The following is a 17,192-nucleotide window of genomic DNA, read 5'->3' as shown; positions in this document are numbered from 1 at the left end:
AGTGTGTCAAAAGATTCGGCGGTGATGCGCATACAAGGTGTTATGGTAAAGGTGGCGTGGTGGAGTGCATAGTGGCGTAGAGCTTGGTTCTAACTGAGATTTTATTGAAGATAGCGTGCAGTACTATCAAAGGCAGCCCAGGGAAATTCCATGCGGTGCTGATGACGTTTGGTGGAGGGATAGTAGCATTGGTGTAAATGTCGATTTCCTGAAAATGCTCTATCTTAAAAAAGAACAAGAATATGTTTGAGGTGCATACGTCGTGCAGAGCGGGATATGAGTATAAAAATGCCGAATGGGTGACTAGGGGTTGTTTCTTTGTAGGAAGGAGATGGAGGAGAGACGGAGGCGTTGGTAGAGGTTCCTGAGCCCCCCATGCCACAAGCAGAATACCTTGATGCAGGGGGGGGGGGGGGGTCATTTAAAAATTGCTTGTTGTTTTCAAGTGGGGAGTTAAGAAACGCAGCTCGGAGTTGGACGATACGAGCCTGCTTAGTGAGCCTACTGAGAGTCATCCCGGGTCGGGCGTGACGTGCACGGGTGTTGATGTTTATTATTGTCGTATGCTTGGGTGCTGTGTGATAGTGTGAACGACTACAGCCACGGCGAGTGTTTTGGTTGGCGCTTTGAAATGGTGGTGTTATGGGGGTAATGTTTCAAGTTGGTTGTATTCGTTGCTGTGCCCAAATGATACAAGGAGTAAGAAAACGGGGTTAAGCGGTGCGACTAGGCGCAGCTACCTGAATGCAGTGATTGTGACTGAGGCAACATTGGGATATGTTGGCGATTTTGACCGAAAACAGAAATTCAGACTATCCAGGGGGCAGTCGAAGACGAAGAGAGTGAAGTGTTGTCTCAACACACTCCGGTTTCATGTCTATACATTATGAATCCATGTGTCTAAAAAAGTGGTGTTTATTCTTCAACATACTAAGCCGCTCTTCATCGGCGACGCAGGTGTTTCCGCTCCGCAAATGCGTTCTGAGGGGAACGAATACCGGGCGCATGATCGTTTTCGTAACCAAGAAGAGTAGTACTCATCGTCAGCCTTCTGTACAGCGCGAAATGACGACACAAACCATGACCGGTTTTTTTCATCATTGCTGTTATGTGTCACCTTTCACTTCACTGTTCAACGGTGCGGAGAAATACAAAAAGGAACCGCTATACCGCTCGTTATGACGTATGGTGATATCCGACTAATCTGGACTGAACCGACAGATAGACCCTTATCCCGTTTCCTATTCGGTTGCTCCAGGTCCATGTAGAGCCACACGAACATGCTGGCGTCCACACTCTTCCCGATGCACAGGCACGCCTGAATTCTCTGATGGCTGCCATCAAAACTGGCCATCATTGATTTACTACGTGGCTGATCTCCGGTGTGTGGTGCTCCCAGTATTAAAATCGCCGTGTGCCGACAAGGGGGCGGCGTTAATTTACGTTGATTAGAAGCGTTGGCCAAAACCAAGAAAATCTTGACTTTTTTGTTCGTCTTTTTTAAAAAGAGAAGTTTAAGATATTTGACAGGCAATAGTTTAGGCGGTTCTGGCGCGAGAAGAACGACAAAGGGACCTCAGCCGCAATTATTGACGACACAGCACAAGTGAGCAGATTGTACGATGCCACGCATCCCAGTCTATTGAGTAGGACCAGAAGGACGTGCATGACTACCGCTATCATGGCGGGGCCACAGGATGGACGTACTCCTTCTGACACAGAGTGCACAAACGTTTGCACGAAAAGTTATTTAAAAGAGGAACATTTTTTTATCATGTGTGCAGACGTCCTTGCTCTGCAGAATAAGGAAACAGTGATGTTCAAAAGAAGCAACCATTGAAGAATAGATTGCGTCCTGCCAATTCATCTATAAAGTGCAACTATAGTTGGATACTAGTGGGATACCTACGTGCGAATTCGCTGGAGCGTAACAGCAAAAAATGTCTCCGCGTTTTGTGCATCACAGATTGACTTCGCACCATTTTACCTCGTGCTAAAAAAGAATATCAATAATTTTCAGGGTAAACTCACCTTGGCCGTCTGTCGGAACTTCGCAAGGCCCAGGTTTAACCTCCAAAGGTCCTAATGCCACAACCGCAGCCTCTCGTTCTGATCCAATATTTGTAATAACGATTTCAAGCTGCGTTTCATTCATACAGAAAGAAAAAAAAGTTTCATTTTAGTTTGCGATTCGGCGCAGGGAATTTGCTGCATGTGATCAGTGACTTTATGATAGTCCGTAGCCACAGAACGCGAATAAAAGTCCAAAGCCCCCGTCTCTAACTTCAGCCCGCGTTCCAGCTGACGAAGTCATTTCACTGCGTAGCATTCTGTTCCGAGTACCTTCACAGCCATGCCCGTGTAACGCTCCGAATTCACACAAAAATGCGTAAGTGGTGGAAGTAACCATTTTAATCGCTTTAGCATTCTAAACTGAGATAATTGTTCGAAGAGAATTTTAAAAATAAAAAAAAATGTGCACCTAGAAAAAATAAAATTTTTACAAAAATTACCTGACGAAAAAAAATATGCATCTTCCCCAAAACCGAAGAATAAATTGAAAAATTCCGCAAAAGAACATTTAAAATACGTAAAAGTGGCGGAAATGAGCAAACCACGTAGAGCCCCGCATTTCCACTACAATGTATAACCGGTGGAAGTAACAGATTGAATTGTCATAAAAGTCTGAATAGAGGCAAATGGTGACACAGCACATTAAAAAAATCAGGAAATAAGAAAAATAAAAAAACAAAAATTTCCCAAAATGAACAGATCAAATCGATTGATTGATTATGAGGTTTAAATTGCCGACGCCGCACAGGTGATCAGGCGCGCCGTAGTAGAGGTTTCCGGAATAATTTTGACCCACTGGGGATCTTTAACGTGCGCCGAAATCTTACAGACACGGGCGTTCTCGGTTGTCCCTTCCAACAGAAAAGCGGCCACCGCGGTGGCTTGAACTGACGAAATAAAAAACAGGCATCGTATACACGTCTTCTAAAAAAGTGAACTAGAAAAACAACGACAAAAACGTTGTTAATACGATGTTAAAAAATGTGGGAAACCACCAACCCGCTCTACACCTTGCATCTGCGGAAAAGTACATATTTGACGAAGTACAGGCACTTAATGGCCGCACTGGTATAAATTCACATAATTTGTGATAAGAAACAAAAAACCTAAATACAATATTACAATGGAGCGTCTTGACTACTTATAGCCAGATTTGGGTGCAAGGAACTCCCACGCTAGACAAGTGCCTTAAGAATGCTGTGCATTAGTAAACAGTTCTCTGAATTCCTGCCCTATTTTTAATGTCTGCAGGGATGCAAGCGGGCGCCTCGAAGAAAACCCCCGTTGTTGTTTCTCGTATCAGTAGGCAGGGAATTACGAAGTACAGTTGTGCGCGATTCATTCCTATTGTTCTTGAGAAAACTTTGCCAGCCGTTCTGCGACCCTGTTAAAGTTGTGAACGCTTATCGTTGTTTTAATAAGTATACGCTGCGCTTAAGCACTATAAAAGTAATACTGCCTTTGTTAGTTAGGCAACTTAAAATAATAAAGCATGAGCGTTTCCCACAAGTAGCATTGCATGACGGTCGACAGATGCAAAGTAGAAATCAAGAAGGGGCTCGCATAACAGCTGTTAGAATAAATTCCGAGGCAAACGCCACAACCCTCTGCCAACCACCCCCACTAACTATACGCCCCAACCCCTGCTAACATACAACGACATCCTCTCTCACTACCGACTATCCCGCCAACAGTTTCCTCCCCCACATAAACAACTCACCAAAGAGGAAGGAGATATACTTCGCCAGATCCAAACTAACACCTTCCCCCACAACGCGCTCTGGCAGAAAATATTCCCCACCCAATACTCCCCTATCCCGCCAACAGTTTCCTCCCCCACATAAACAACTCACCAAAGAGGAAGGAGATATACTTCGCCAGATCCAAACTAACACCTTCCCCCACAACGCGCTCTGGCAGAAAATATTCCCCACCCAATACTCCCCTCAGTGCATCTTCTGCCTCACATCAGGAACACTATACCACTTAGTGTGGGCATGCCCGAACATCCCAGACCTCCCTCCCAATTCCAACCCTGCCCCTTCACAAGTGGGCGGCGGCGCTGACCAGCTCCGACCTCTGCTCCCAGCTTCGGCTGGTGAATAGGGCACGGAAGGCCGGCTACAGCCACGGAGTCCTGGATTGAGCACACCCTTCACTGGTGCGGAGTGACAGCACTCAACGAATGGGATAAATAAAGTGTTTCCTGCTCGCCCTCCTCCTCCCAAAAGTGTTCGGCGGGCACGAAAAACTACGATGTCATATACCCGAAACGACGTTTACCGTATTTGCACGATACTCTAACGCGCACCCTTTTTCGCTAAAATTAAACTTAAAATTTCCGTGCACCTGACAATCGGGCTCAAATTCAAAATCGGCTTTCAATGTTCCACGCTTTAGTTTTGATGCCAGCAGGAGGTGGATAAGCAAGTTTATGAACCACAAGGAAATTGTTGCTGTCACAGTTGCACGCATCGTCTTTTTCAGACGCGTGGTGACATGTCGTTTACGTTTGCTTGGTAGAAGCGGCGTCAAATTACTTATGCGAATTTTCATCAGTAACATTACCTGCGCGTTACAGTAAAAGGCGCGTTAGAATTGTGCAAACACTGTAATCTTCAGTTAAGGCAGGTGGTTGTTCTGGTCATAACACAGCCTTGCTAAGGCACCTGATCACTCCAGCTTCAGCTTCAGGATATTCACTGCGATAACCTCCTTGACAAACCTTTGCGAAGGCACTCCGATAACTAACTCTGGGAGTTTAGCGCAAGATTGGTGTTCGTAGGTCCCACTACATTGACCGTAATTTGGATAGAAATCTGAAATTCTGACCTTCTCGAAGGCCCCTAGCTCGGGCCGTGCGCCAAGTCTCATACCTAATTGTAGTAATACAAAAGTATACAACAATTAGTCATCAATAGGTTTCTAGAACTCTCGATAATATTCTAGAGCCATCAATAGACGCCCATAAAAACTACCGGATACTTCTGCAATAATTTACTATAGTGCCCGTAATTGAACGCTGGAAGCGGCTGCACAAACTCCCTGAAAGCGCTTCCGCCAACAAAATTCATTTTTTACACCAGCTGTTGAACGATACTCAGACATTTCGCAACTATCAACGTACGGTTATTTTTCAGTGACGTGCCGATGAAATGAGCTTCGCGTTTTTCACAGGCTTCAAAAATTGCAACGGATAATATTTATATCGGTCGCTATTAGTATTCAGGCCCAATTTCTTCGCGACAGGCCACGATTGGGTGTCCTACGAGAATATTTGTGACTACCGAATGTCAACAGCAATAGATTTCTCTGAATTAGCGTGCGAATCTGGGCTAGTCGCTACGAATCCATGAAGGCAAAAAGCGCAAAAAAATACGGGCCGAGAGGAAACATACAAGGACGAGCTCTGTGCTGGTTATGAACATTCTAGTGTGCACAGAATAAGTTATGGGCAGTTTTCTTTATATCAATATTACTGATATTACATTATGTGAATTTAGGGGAAAGCATTAGTTGTCTTCGTAGATCGGTAATTTAGCGTCCCTGGCACACACACGGAACCGAAAATGTCTGATGTATGGCACAGAAAATAGGCGATGGCTGAAGCAATCAAAACACGGCAATGGAGTTGAAAAGAAAAGTAATTGCAGTGGTAGCGAAACATGCGAGACTAACAGGCATCACCAACTGCCTTCCAGCTGTTTCACTACAGCTAATTAATACGCTGTGACCTTTGACTAAAAAACTTGTGCCAGGGGCCTGTACTGATGCCTTTAGGAGAAACTTGACAGTGGTAGTTACGGAAAAAGAAATTGGGGGAGTAGCAAAGTACATTCCTGCTAGATGTCCTTCTTGTTTGGCGATGCCAATACTGGTATGTTCTAAATAGCAGAAACGGAGCAAAGAAGAACATAGGAGAGGTGTATTTACATGCCAAAGCTATGCCTTGGCTATGGGGTACTCGGAAGGGGAGGGCACGGGATTAATTTAAAGCAGCGGGGAATCCCACACACCCAAAGAAGAAAAGGCGCCAAAAAGAAAAGTATAAATGTAGGCAGAGTGAGGGCGTTTAGGTCCTGGACATAGAAACCAATGTTACAGGTGCGTGCTTAGCTCTAGAAATGCACCCGGGTTCGATTCCCGGCCGCGGCGGCTGCTTTTCTGATGGAGGCGAACAGCAAAAACGCCCGTGTGTGCGAGATTTCGGCGCACGTTAAAGATCCCCCTGCAGGTGGCCAAAATTATTCCGGAGCCCTCCACTATACGGCGCGTCTCATCGGATGCGTTGCGCCGGCGTGTTAAACCCTACAGTCAATCAAGCTATACAAATACTATTTGAGCATGATAATCCGAAAAGTAAGAATGACGAATGTAGCCAAGTATGCGCCTGTAAATGTCTTCGTTTCTTGGAAATTAAAACGCGGCTATGTGCCAGTCATAGACTGGTAACTGAGAGAAGAACAATAAGACGAAGAATGAAAAAGATAATATTATTACGATTACTTTGTCAGTTGGACTCTAACGGTTTCGCAGTCACTACATCTTTAGCGGTTTTAGGTGCCTTCCTAATCTTTCGTAGCACTAACGGAAATGCCTATAGCTTCAGGTATACATTTTTATGCGCTTGACCATTGTCACTACGTCCAAAACTATCAATCCGATCATAGTGTTTTGTTTTGCGGCACGTCGTTTTGGTGAATATCCGGTGGCCAATAGCTTCAGAGGATCTCATTGCCTCTCCTAGCTCCTGAGCTGATTCGTTGCGACGAAAAGTGTCCTATTGTAGCCGCAGACCCACAAGCACTGCTTTCCAGAGCCGTCAATAAAAAGAGCTACTCTCCTCGGTCTTTTGAATCACCTTATAGCACAGTGCTGGCGAACTTGTCTTGCTACCGGGAAAATGCAGGCGCAAACTGCAGTCGAACCTAATGTTCCTATTTTTGTGGGATTATGTTTTTGTTTATTCTTAACTTGTCGCGCAGCAGTGTCACAACATTTTCAGGGCAAGGCGTCCTACTTTTCCGCGACTGTATATTCCCTGCACACTGGGTACAAAATTCAGCTATAAAAACATGTTATGTCAAAAAAAGAGTTGGTAGCAAGCGTTGCCCCTGCACCTGCCGCTGTGACTAAGTTGCTACGGGTAGCAAGAGTGACCACGAGTTCGTGTGTTCTGCTGCCACCGACTGCTGCATTTTTCCGAACATAGCAGATAACAATGTAAACCATGTCTCTATCTCATGTCACCGCGTATCTATCTCTGTCGCCGCTTGCAAGCGTTCTTCATCTCCACCATGCCACCACGTATCTATCTCTGTTGCCGCGTGCCAGCGTTATTCATATGCACGCGCCGTGGTTGGTTGCGTGCTTTTCTTCAAGAGGCATCCTTTCGTTGTTTGGTTATCTGTTGCCGGGTGCGTGCACTAGGCCATGCCGTGAAAATATTTCTTGGTGAAGGGCATAGATGCCTAGGTCATCGGAACTATATTGCACAAAACGCAGTTCCTTAAACGATACCGTAAAACCACAAAATAAACACTTCTGCCATTTAGGCTTACACTTTTTAGGTTCTCAAAAGAATCCGTAACCTTTCATCATTTCGCGTTTCACTTCTCATTTTTTAAGACAAGGGACAAAACTTCAATAAAAGTTTTAGGATCCCGTTGTTACGTTCTCGCGCTGGTACCTAGCAAAATATTATTTCAGCCATCTCAGAAACGTATCCTTGTCAAGAACTTATTGTTCCGAGATGTGCCACACCTGCACACTGAGCAGGCGCTGTGCACGTGAGCCGCTGAAGTGCCTGTGGTGTTTCGGACATTCATCTTATCTTAAAACAAAGTGCGATATTCAAGCATACCTTGTTGCGAGCGCCGTCAAACTTCAAGGTTCGTCGCACGTTATACCATCTATCACTGATGGATTGGTCCTCCTGGTCAAAAATTGGTGAATACTGCATCTGGTTATGAAACTTTGAGTCTGGCTTGGCGATGCGCACTCTCAGTAGCATGTTTCGGCCGGCGAACATGTGGTACCAGACCGAGAGGCACACGGGCTCTTCTCGTTTGGCTACCTTGGGCGCAGTGAGCACTAGGGAGCCGTGGGCGTCCATCAGTGCTCTCCCGGTCACGTGTAGCATGCTACCTGCAGGGACGTGAAAGAGAGAACAAATTCCCGCAGGAGTCGATGGGTTATCTGAAAGGAGGGACAGTGCGGTTAAGTGGACCGAAAACACGAGCAGAGGCAAGACCTGCACACGAAATTTAAAAATCTGCGACTTTCTATAGGCTGGGTTAATCTCCTGTCGCTCATATGTACCGACTTTACACATCTTTTCGGTTGCGTGCTGTTGTTTGACAGTCGTTAATTATTGCAAAGTAAGGTAACTCTTCAGGTAACTTTTTAGGTAACTTCTTAGGTAACTGCTTAAGTAGCTCTTTAGTAACTCTTAAAGTAACTTTTTAGGCTTTTAGGTAACCGGTTATCGGCCAACATGATTGGGCATTTGCGAGGCTTTTATTGTTCGTATTCTCCGTGGTCGCAGTTAGCACAGGACCGGAATAATTGGAGAGGCCTTTGCCCTGCAGTGAGCGTAGATAGGCTGGTAGTGGTGGTGGTAGTGAGGATGATGATGATTCTCCTGTAGGAAAGCGGAGCCGTGGGCTCGGTGAGGTGCGCTGTGGCTTCCTACATTTTATTGGGGTGCGCAAGGCCCGGCCGGAACTGGAGTGGGAGCGGCGTAGAGACAAGCGACCGCCCAGGCGCTCGGTCGTGTTCGATCTTTGTGGCCCTCTCGCGAGGCGCGTGGCACTGCTGACGTGCCAGTCCACTGATGATGATAGTGGTGAAAGGATGTGAATGATAGTGGCGCTGATGATTGCGATCACGATGATGCCGCTACAGGGCTCCCCCCCTAGCGCGTAGCGCGTTAAGATGACAGATGTATAACTAGTGTGGCGGGAAACAAACTATGTACAGGTATGCACAATTTGTCAGTTGTCAGGAAGAGTCCGTGGGCAGGCAGTGGTCAAGTGGCAGGGGTTGACTAACGGCACGGTCCTGGTCGTCGGCGAGGTAGCGTCCGGGATGTGGGGAAACCTCTGGTGGAGGAGGCTGGGAGTGGGGGTTGGGACGGGTTGGCGCAGGGTGCAGCAGCCCCGAAGAAAGAGTGACGCCAGCCGCGGCCGCTGCGTAGACAAGGCGATGTTTGCTGAATGTGTGCTTTACGTGCAGCCTTTTGTGACGCAAGTCCACTGGTGTTTTACTGCCAGTACGAGCACGCCTATGGGCTTGATTGCGACGTTTTGAGGACTGGTTCGGATGCAGCCTCGTTGCGCGGGTTCGAAGCGCCCAAGTCCCGGAACGCCGATGATGGGCCCAAAACAGTGGTCGCCGTTTACAGCGCGTATACAAAAGACGCTGGTCAAGATTGCGATGAGGTCTCGTAAGAGTGCGTCGCAGAAGTACCAGCGATGAAACTCGTTTCCGCGACGGGCGCTTAAGGTGTCGATGGCGACGTCGGCGTTGAGTTTCACGAACGCACTCCTGGTCATCCTGCACGTCGTGGTTCACGAGGTGCTCTCGGGGCGTTTGATGCGGAGCAGAAGTCGTGGCTGTGTTGTTGGTCTCCGCGAAGGGTGGCACGATGTACGTTGCACCCGAGTCAGGCCCTGATTGCAGTGGAGCTGGGCGTAGCGTCAACGTCGTGGTGGACTTCACGTGCAACACGGCCGTAGCTGGCGACGAGGATCGGCAAGATTGCACGGTCACGGAGTAACGGCAATCACCAGAGTCCTCGCCTGGAGTAGCAAAAGCGGTCGAGGCGGGCTGTGACTGGTGGGTTTCCGTGACGTCGTCCGCTGGAAGTGCCCTAGGTGTAGGTTCGGCCGTTTCAATATTGTTTCGCTCACCAGTGCCTTCGCGTGGCGTTGCAGAAGCGGGCGAGGCGGGAGGTGGTCGGTGAGCGCGTGCGATGCCGTCTGGTTCAACTCCGGGCGGTGAAGGTGGGGCTGCCGTGCTGCAGATGGAGAGCGGGCCTCGGTGGTGGAGGACGTCGCCGTGCTGGGTTGCAAGGAGTGTACCATGCGTGGCGGCGTAGTATGAGCGAGCCGTGCGGGTACCTCGTGTGCTGCATGCGGCGGCGAAGCGTGCGCAGACCGTGCCGGTACCTCATCTGCTGCAGGCCGAAAGCAGTCGTCCCCGAAGCCGTAGTGCCTGAGCACGGCAGCGCGAAGGTCATCGTAGGGGGTGGCGCTGGGCGGTCGGAGGACGAGGACGCAGCGGAGCTCGAGCGGAAGCGTCTCTCAAAGGATGGAGTTCTTCAGAGGCTGTACAGTGACGTGGTTGAGCAAGAGGATAGCCTCGAACTTGAAGAACCATCCTCTGAGGTGCCGTGGCTCGAACGCTGGTATCGGCGGGTCCCCCCACGTCACCATGTCGGTGTGCCGCTGGCCGGGGATCACGTCCGGGTCCCCACTTGTAGGAAAGCGGAGCCGTGGACTCGGTGAGATGCGCTGTGGCTTCCTACATTTTATTGGGGTGCGCAAGGCCCGGCCGGAACTGGAGTGGGAGCGGCGTAGAGACAAGCGACCGCCCAGGCCCTCGGTCGTGTTCGATCTTGTGGCCCTCTCGCGAGGCGCGTAGCACTGCTGACGTGCCAGTCCACTGATGATGATAGTGGTGAAAGGATGTGGATGATGATAGTGGCGCTGATGATTGCGATCGCGATGATGCCGCTACACTCCTATTGTGCGCTTGGGTGAGATGTTACGGTGACATACGTGCTTGTTTTGACTAAGGCAGGATTGGAAACTTGTTCATTTTTAATTGGTGCTGTAAGAAACTTGCAGCAAAACATCGAACAAAAATGTTGTTATAGTACAAGTTCAAATATCTACGCAATATGTGTCACATTTATCATGGAAACAACAAATATGAACCACATGAACCGGGCTGCTGTTGGAATAAAAATAAGGCCTCAAGATGGCTATAATTGTTCGTCCTTCGCCTGTGCGCACTTGAGCAGGACCCAACAAGACAGAATTAAAACTTGTGATGTAAAATGATGCTTTCAAAGCTGCAGTAACAAACAGTTCTGGTCTCTGGTAAATAAATCTAACATATAAATATGCTTTTTGTGTGTGAAAAGAGAAACGATATTACCTGCCTACATTGCTCCAGAAAAGTTTTTAAACCAGTGAAACGCAATGTATTGTATCCAGGAAAAAAAAACGTGACCTACTCATTGTCCGCTTAGACACTCGCACAATCGGAACAGCGCGCAACACAACAGCGAGTTATTAGGAATGACCAGGCAAGGCTGAGTAGTTATTTTTGGCTCAGCAGCGAATACGAACGATGGCTTTTTCCAATATTACTGCGGTGTAAAATGCTTCGACCGTAAATAATAGTGGAGCAAGAAAAATATCACACGCCTTTCCAGCATTCCGAAAGGGGATGACCACCGAAGGTGCTTAGCAGACAAAATAGGTGACGCAGAATTTAGATGAAAAGTACGAGGAAATGTTATTTTTTGTGACAGTTGGCGGCGGTCATCCAAATTTTCCGGTGATCGCGTTCTACTAGCACACACACCGGAACATTCGTTTTTCTATGTCATGTGCTTGGTTGCGTTTATAAGGCGCACACTACCTCATCCACTACGTCATACATTCTTAGAGAGTGAAAGCGCTGACACGAGCGGCGATATACTTTTGCTTTCGTTATGGAATTTCCCGCCCCCACTTAGCTCCGCGATGTGGCGTTTCGGGATTTTTCTCTCGGGGCATTTTTTCTCTCGTGGTGAACATCGCCGCACACGCCAGCTTTTTTGCGAGATAGGGCTTCCAGGGCTACGCGTTAAATCTAACGATCGTGCTTGCTAGCCATTATTGTGCAGGGGAATAGAGAGTAATGCTTACAACGGAGCACACAGCCCAGCGTACGTGTTGCAATATCTGCCTACCCGATCTGGAAGTTCTGCGCATGCGCAGCTCGTTTCTCGGGGTGTTTTAAAATACCGTGCATTAATGAATCGAATGCCTGCTCAGTAATGTAGGGTGGCATATTTAGTTAGTTGCACCTTTTAACATTTCTACCCAGTCAAGCGAATAACGGTGCGCAGGACGGCAAGTTTATTGTTCTTACTTTACAACGTTTGATTAGAATTGGTTCAAAAAACAACAATTTTTTGTATTTTTTTTTGTGTACCCGCCGCGGTGGTTCAGTGGCTAAGGCGTTGCGCTGCTGAGCACGAGGTCACGGGTTCGATTCCCGGCCGCGGCGGCCGCTTTTCTGATGGAGGCGAAAAGCAAAAAAAACGCCCGTGTGTACGAGATTTCGACCAGGTGATCAAAATTAATCCGGAGCCCTTCACTACGGCGCGCCTCATCGCTTGCGCTGCGTCGGCGCGTTAAACCCCACAATCAATCAATCAAATCAATCAACAATTTTTGTAGTATCTGTGCGTCTCTGCCCTGGAAAAACTTCTTTTTTCCTGAAGTTATGCTTGGCGCTAAAACCTAATTCGAAACTAAATTAATGGCATACCAACTAGCTCGCATCAACAAACTAATGCAGAAATGTCCCATCAGCGCACACCGAGGGCGAGCGTCATGCATGCAGTGAAAAAAAGGGAACCATTACACTCTGTGTAGCTGCATGACCGGCTATGCTTTGCAGCACGCGACACAGAGGTGATATAGTATAGAGGCTGAAGGTATCAGCGAATTTAATCTTTATCACACACGCCATTACTCTTGTCTTCCATCCACCTCTCCGTCGCCGCCCTTTTGGGACGAACAATGATTCGATGCTTTCTTAGCGCAAGCGCACGATCGTTTTACTATGGTTTCGCTTGAAAGTTAGATTGCCGAAACGAGGCGCTTCCTGGGTTCGACCAAGAGTAATACGCTTCGCTAAAATATTGAAGCCTTATGTGCATGCCGACGGAGGCTGATAGGCTATCAGTATGGGCCCATTCCGTCACAAGCGATACAGTACTAGAATGGCACCTCCAGCAACCATGGTTCAGAGAGCTCCCAGCGGTGCTTCTCGTAATCGCTGCTGCTGGCGCTTTTCTTGGCATGGAAGAGCTTTATTGGGTATTCATGGTGAGGAATGCGACTCACTTATTTAACCAAGGCCAAGCAGCTGCCACGAATCTGTGAGACCTGTGCAATGAGTTGATGGACCGGCAGCTTTCATGGTAGTGCACCGGTGCCTCCGCGGGCACACCCACCCAGGAATACGTGTTTTGTCCCGAGGTACCGAAGGCTGTCGCAGCAGCGTTTCAACGAGAGACATGAGGGATACGCTGATAGACGGTGTGATATCCAAAGGGCAACAGTTTTGTTCCAGAAATGTGCTTCTTAGTCTACGACTGGGTTCCCGATCTGTGAAAATGTGCTGGACTGAAGTTACGAAACTGTGTTCTCAAAAAAGAAAAGAACGTCCATTCAATGTGCCGGGGGAATCATCCCGAACCACTCCGAAAACAATTTCCAACACCCCGGTGAATGACCCAGGCATCTTGATTATCTGTCCCGCAGCCTAGTGTACCGCTCGGAAGGCTTCCTCACACCAATGACGACTGCACTGGTGAGCTGGCTACTATTGATAGGCCTCAGGCATTTCTTTCCTAGTTTTGGCTTATACAGTGTGTTGCGACGATAATTGGAACAGATTAAAATTTTTTCCTGAGCGAACCGCCGCTCTGTTCGCGCTCAAACTTCGCACGAAGGACGCATTTTGTGGTCTATTTTGTTTGACACCGGGAACAACGACGCTACTTACCTGATTATCCTGAAAATGCATAAAAAAAACGATTTTCGCCTGTGGGAAAATGGCGGCTGATTTGGACGTGCGAGCCCGAAAACCGGGTTTTTTGATCGTCTGCTAGCCGATTTGTAGGTGCATTTTCTGATCGTCTGCTGCACCATTTGGCTCCGTACGTCAATCCCAAACGTGCGTTTCACTCTGAAGGTGGTTCCGTCGTTCCAACATCAACTTGCGCTGGCTCGCACGTCCAAATCAGACGCCATTTTTCCATAGGCGAAAATAATTTTTATTTATTTTCAGAATACACAGGTAAGTACCGTCGTTGTTCCCGGTATCAAACAAATAGACCACAAAATGCGACCTTCGTGGCAAGTTTGAGCGCTAACAGAGCGGCGGTTAACTCAGAAAATTTCTTAAAAGTGTTCCAATTATCGTCGCAACACCCTGTATACCAAGGCATTACAAGTTCGAGAATCATTTCCGGCCGTAGGTAAAGACAAGAGTGTGGCGCGGGAAATAATTAAAACAAAAGTAATAGTGTGAGCGGCCTATGCGCTCACAGCGGCAGAGGCCGCTGTGACCGCAGCACTTTTCCTACTAATGTTGTCTGTAGCGCCCGCTAGGGCATCGGTAAAGGTGTGGCGATTCCTCGACTCGTTATCACCCACTGCCTGCAGCATGCCGTCCCAACGATCTATGGGGTTGATACTGAGATACGGTGTCAAAAAAGGTGGCCGTGATCAATGCATCGGTTCCTCTCTGCCATTTACATTATCTGCGATCTTACTAGTCGGATACAATATCAACCGCTACTAACGTATGTTCGTATGCGCCACATAAACCGTTCTTTCTTCTCGGACTTGGTATCATGACGTTATCTTACATGTCTTCCTTGTGTGTTCGCCCGTGCGGGACTCGTGATAACCTCGGCTGTTGATGTCTAGTACAGGGCGCCGACACTTACGTGTTATGAATGCTACGAACCGAGCCCGTGATATGGGTAGCATCTTTCCTACAGAAATGACCCCCCTAACAACAATGATATACAAAACAGCGCTGCTGATTGCGAGGAAAGCGTCCGCTCAACGTGCCTATACGTTTTTTATGCGGCAAAGCACTATGAATTTTTTCAAACGTCTTTTGTTAAATATGGGTTCTTTATTTTTCTTAAAAAAGTTCCTTCCCGGGTTGAAAGTGAACATCGTCTCCTGTCTACCTGTCCTTCCCTTTTTTTCCCATTTATACCTTCCGGCCCCTCGGCTTTTTTGTGCTTATAAAAGACTTTCTATCGCTCCTTCGGGCAGTTCGAGCTTCGAAACTTTAAGCACCCAAACCACCCGTTGTGCTCTCGCAGTAGATTAAGCAAATCTATATTGAGAGCAGTTAGTGTGAACACAGGAACGCCTGTACACTGGTACAATGGCAACAGCATACCATGAGCCCGGGAAGGTTTTTCACCCACGCAATGCGTGCAAGTCGTGCACATTGCACCATCAGATTCATGGATCGTCTGCTGTGGAGGCGAGTGTTCCCGCTATCCCAATTTTGCTAGGGATGGCGAGGTTATATGAGACAATGCAACGCTATATTAACCTCCAGTTCAGTGACTCGGACATTTCCTTGTGGAATCGTTGTGTTTTTTTTATTGATAAAATATAGATGTCCAGACGTGATGCATAGTTGGCGTGGTACCAAGAGGACACAGAGAATAAAGGATATATTTCCTGGGGTCGCTCAAAATATTTGGAGCTTCTATTGGCACAGTTGTAGGGAAAAATATTGGGCCCTGAATATTGTTACTTTGCATCGTGTCAATTCGTATTAATTGGAAAAGAAAATGTGCTTTACTGAATTCAGACAAACGTTTTTCTTACGTAGTAAGCCGGGGGAAGTTTTCGAATTGCTACGGAATATTTGGGTCAGAAACGGTACTGTAGTGTACTGCATAGTGTACTGCACAGCAACCACAATCCGAGAAATACTGGCTTTCTTCCGCCGTTGTTATGTGCAAGCGTGCGTTCACGGCAGTTAAAGACACAGGAATAATCAATTTCGATTAGAATGCTGTCGCTAGGCTGGCCTAATCGTCTCATTAGCAGTTGTTTTCGACCTGATCACACTATCCACACCTTGTCATGCCCTGAAAGTGAGAAAGGCAATTGATAGTTCATATACCTACAAGCGCCACTGGACCGCTGGCTAATCACAAGTGATTGCACTCCTGCAGGCGAAAGGGCGCAATGACTGTGACCGAATTATCGCAGTATAGTTCTACAGCTGAGCGCTATAAAAGTGCTTCTAGCAATACTTTAAATTTGGCAAACAACCCTTCTATTGTTAATGTGACTAACTTGAGACATGGTCTTGCGCCAGTCGAGAAGTTACATGCTTCGTTTTTTTTCCTTATTTTCACTGAAACACACGTGGTCAGGGGCGAAGTTTCAATGGTGTCGCAGGCTATATTGGGCTGCACAACCACCGATCAACATAATCTAACCTCGCCCCCTTAGAGTTGAAATCATTGACGTATGGTAAATATGATGTACCGGTGCCCCAAAAAGTAAACGGAGCACGGTCTCTTGAATTTAGAATAATTTCTATTTTATGCGGATGCCAGCCTAAATAGAATATGTGCGGCCCGATTTAATTTTAAAATGACTTCCTTCTAAGGTCACTTAGAGGAGAGTGGCTACGCACATGGCGGAGAAGTCCCCTCAAAATCTCCAAAGCGTGCTTTGTTTACTTTTTGGGGCGTCTGTACTATTTACCAAGAACATCACAGTTGCTTAAGAGGTCCTCTAACCTTAGGCATTATAATTTAAAAAGCAGACAAGTCACGGCGCTAAAAGAAAATCGTAGTTCTTATACATTAAATACTTGATATGCGATGAAACAGTAGAGAAAAAATTGCCTCATGCATCACGACAAAGAACATTGCACACGTGTCTTGAAAACTTTATAAGAGTTTCAAGTTTTTTGCTCTACCCGCCTGCAAAAAGTAAATGCTCTATGTACTCTCGTGATCAAAGCTGCTAAGAGCCTTTTTGCGCTGACACCTTCGCTACGTTTGCTAGGTACTTTGATTGTACTGTTTATAGTTAGATTGGAAGCATAAATCGCTCTAAAGCGTAATTTTTTTATTGAAAATAATACTAGAAGTACACGAACGAGGAGCTACTGAACTATGATGAATGATTGTAGGGTTTAACGCGCCGACGCAACGCAGGCGATGAGGCGCGCCGTAGTGGAGGGCTCCGGATTAATTTTGACCACCTAGGGATCTTTAATGTGCGCCGAAATCTCGTGCACACGGGTGTTTTTGCTTTTCGCCTCCATCA

The 17,192-nt window shown here is 47.2% G+C and overlaps 1 protein-coding gene across 1 annotated transcript in view; it reads right to left on the bottom strand.

Annotated features, from left to right (window-relative positions):
- LOC144175377 (MAM and LDL-receptor class A domain-containing protein 1-like) overlaps nt 1-17,192 on the bottom strand; it is a 176,997-nt gene that overhangs the window by 113,629 nt on the left and 46,176 nt on the right. The window contains exons 14-15 of the mRNA XM_077704460.1: nt 7,937-8,220; nt 2,032-2,140 (exon numbers count right to left, since the gene is read on the bottom strand). Of these exons, the coding sequence (XP_077560586.1) occupies nt 2,032-2,140; nt 7,937-8,220 (393 nt within the window). The remainder of the gene's footprint in view (nt 1-2,031; nt 2,141-7,936; nt 8,221-17,192) is intronic.

This window comes from Haemaphysalis longicornis, unplaced genomic scaffold (assembly GCF_048455015.1).
Source record: "Haemaphysalis longicornis isolate Haplotype H1 unplaced genomic scaffold, Haemaphysalis longicornis Haplotype H1 scaffold_3, whole genome shotgun sequence".
NCBI classification, from domain to species: Eukaryota; Metazoa; Arthropoda; class Arachnida; order Ixodida; family Ixodidae; genus Haemaphysalis; species Haemaphysalis longicornis.
Note: the sequence above shows the minus strand (reverse complement) of the source record. Positions and strands in the feature narration are given on the sequence as shown.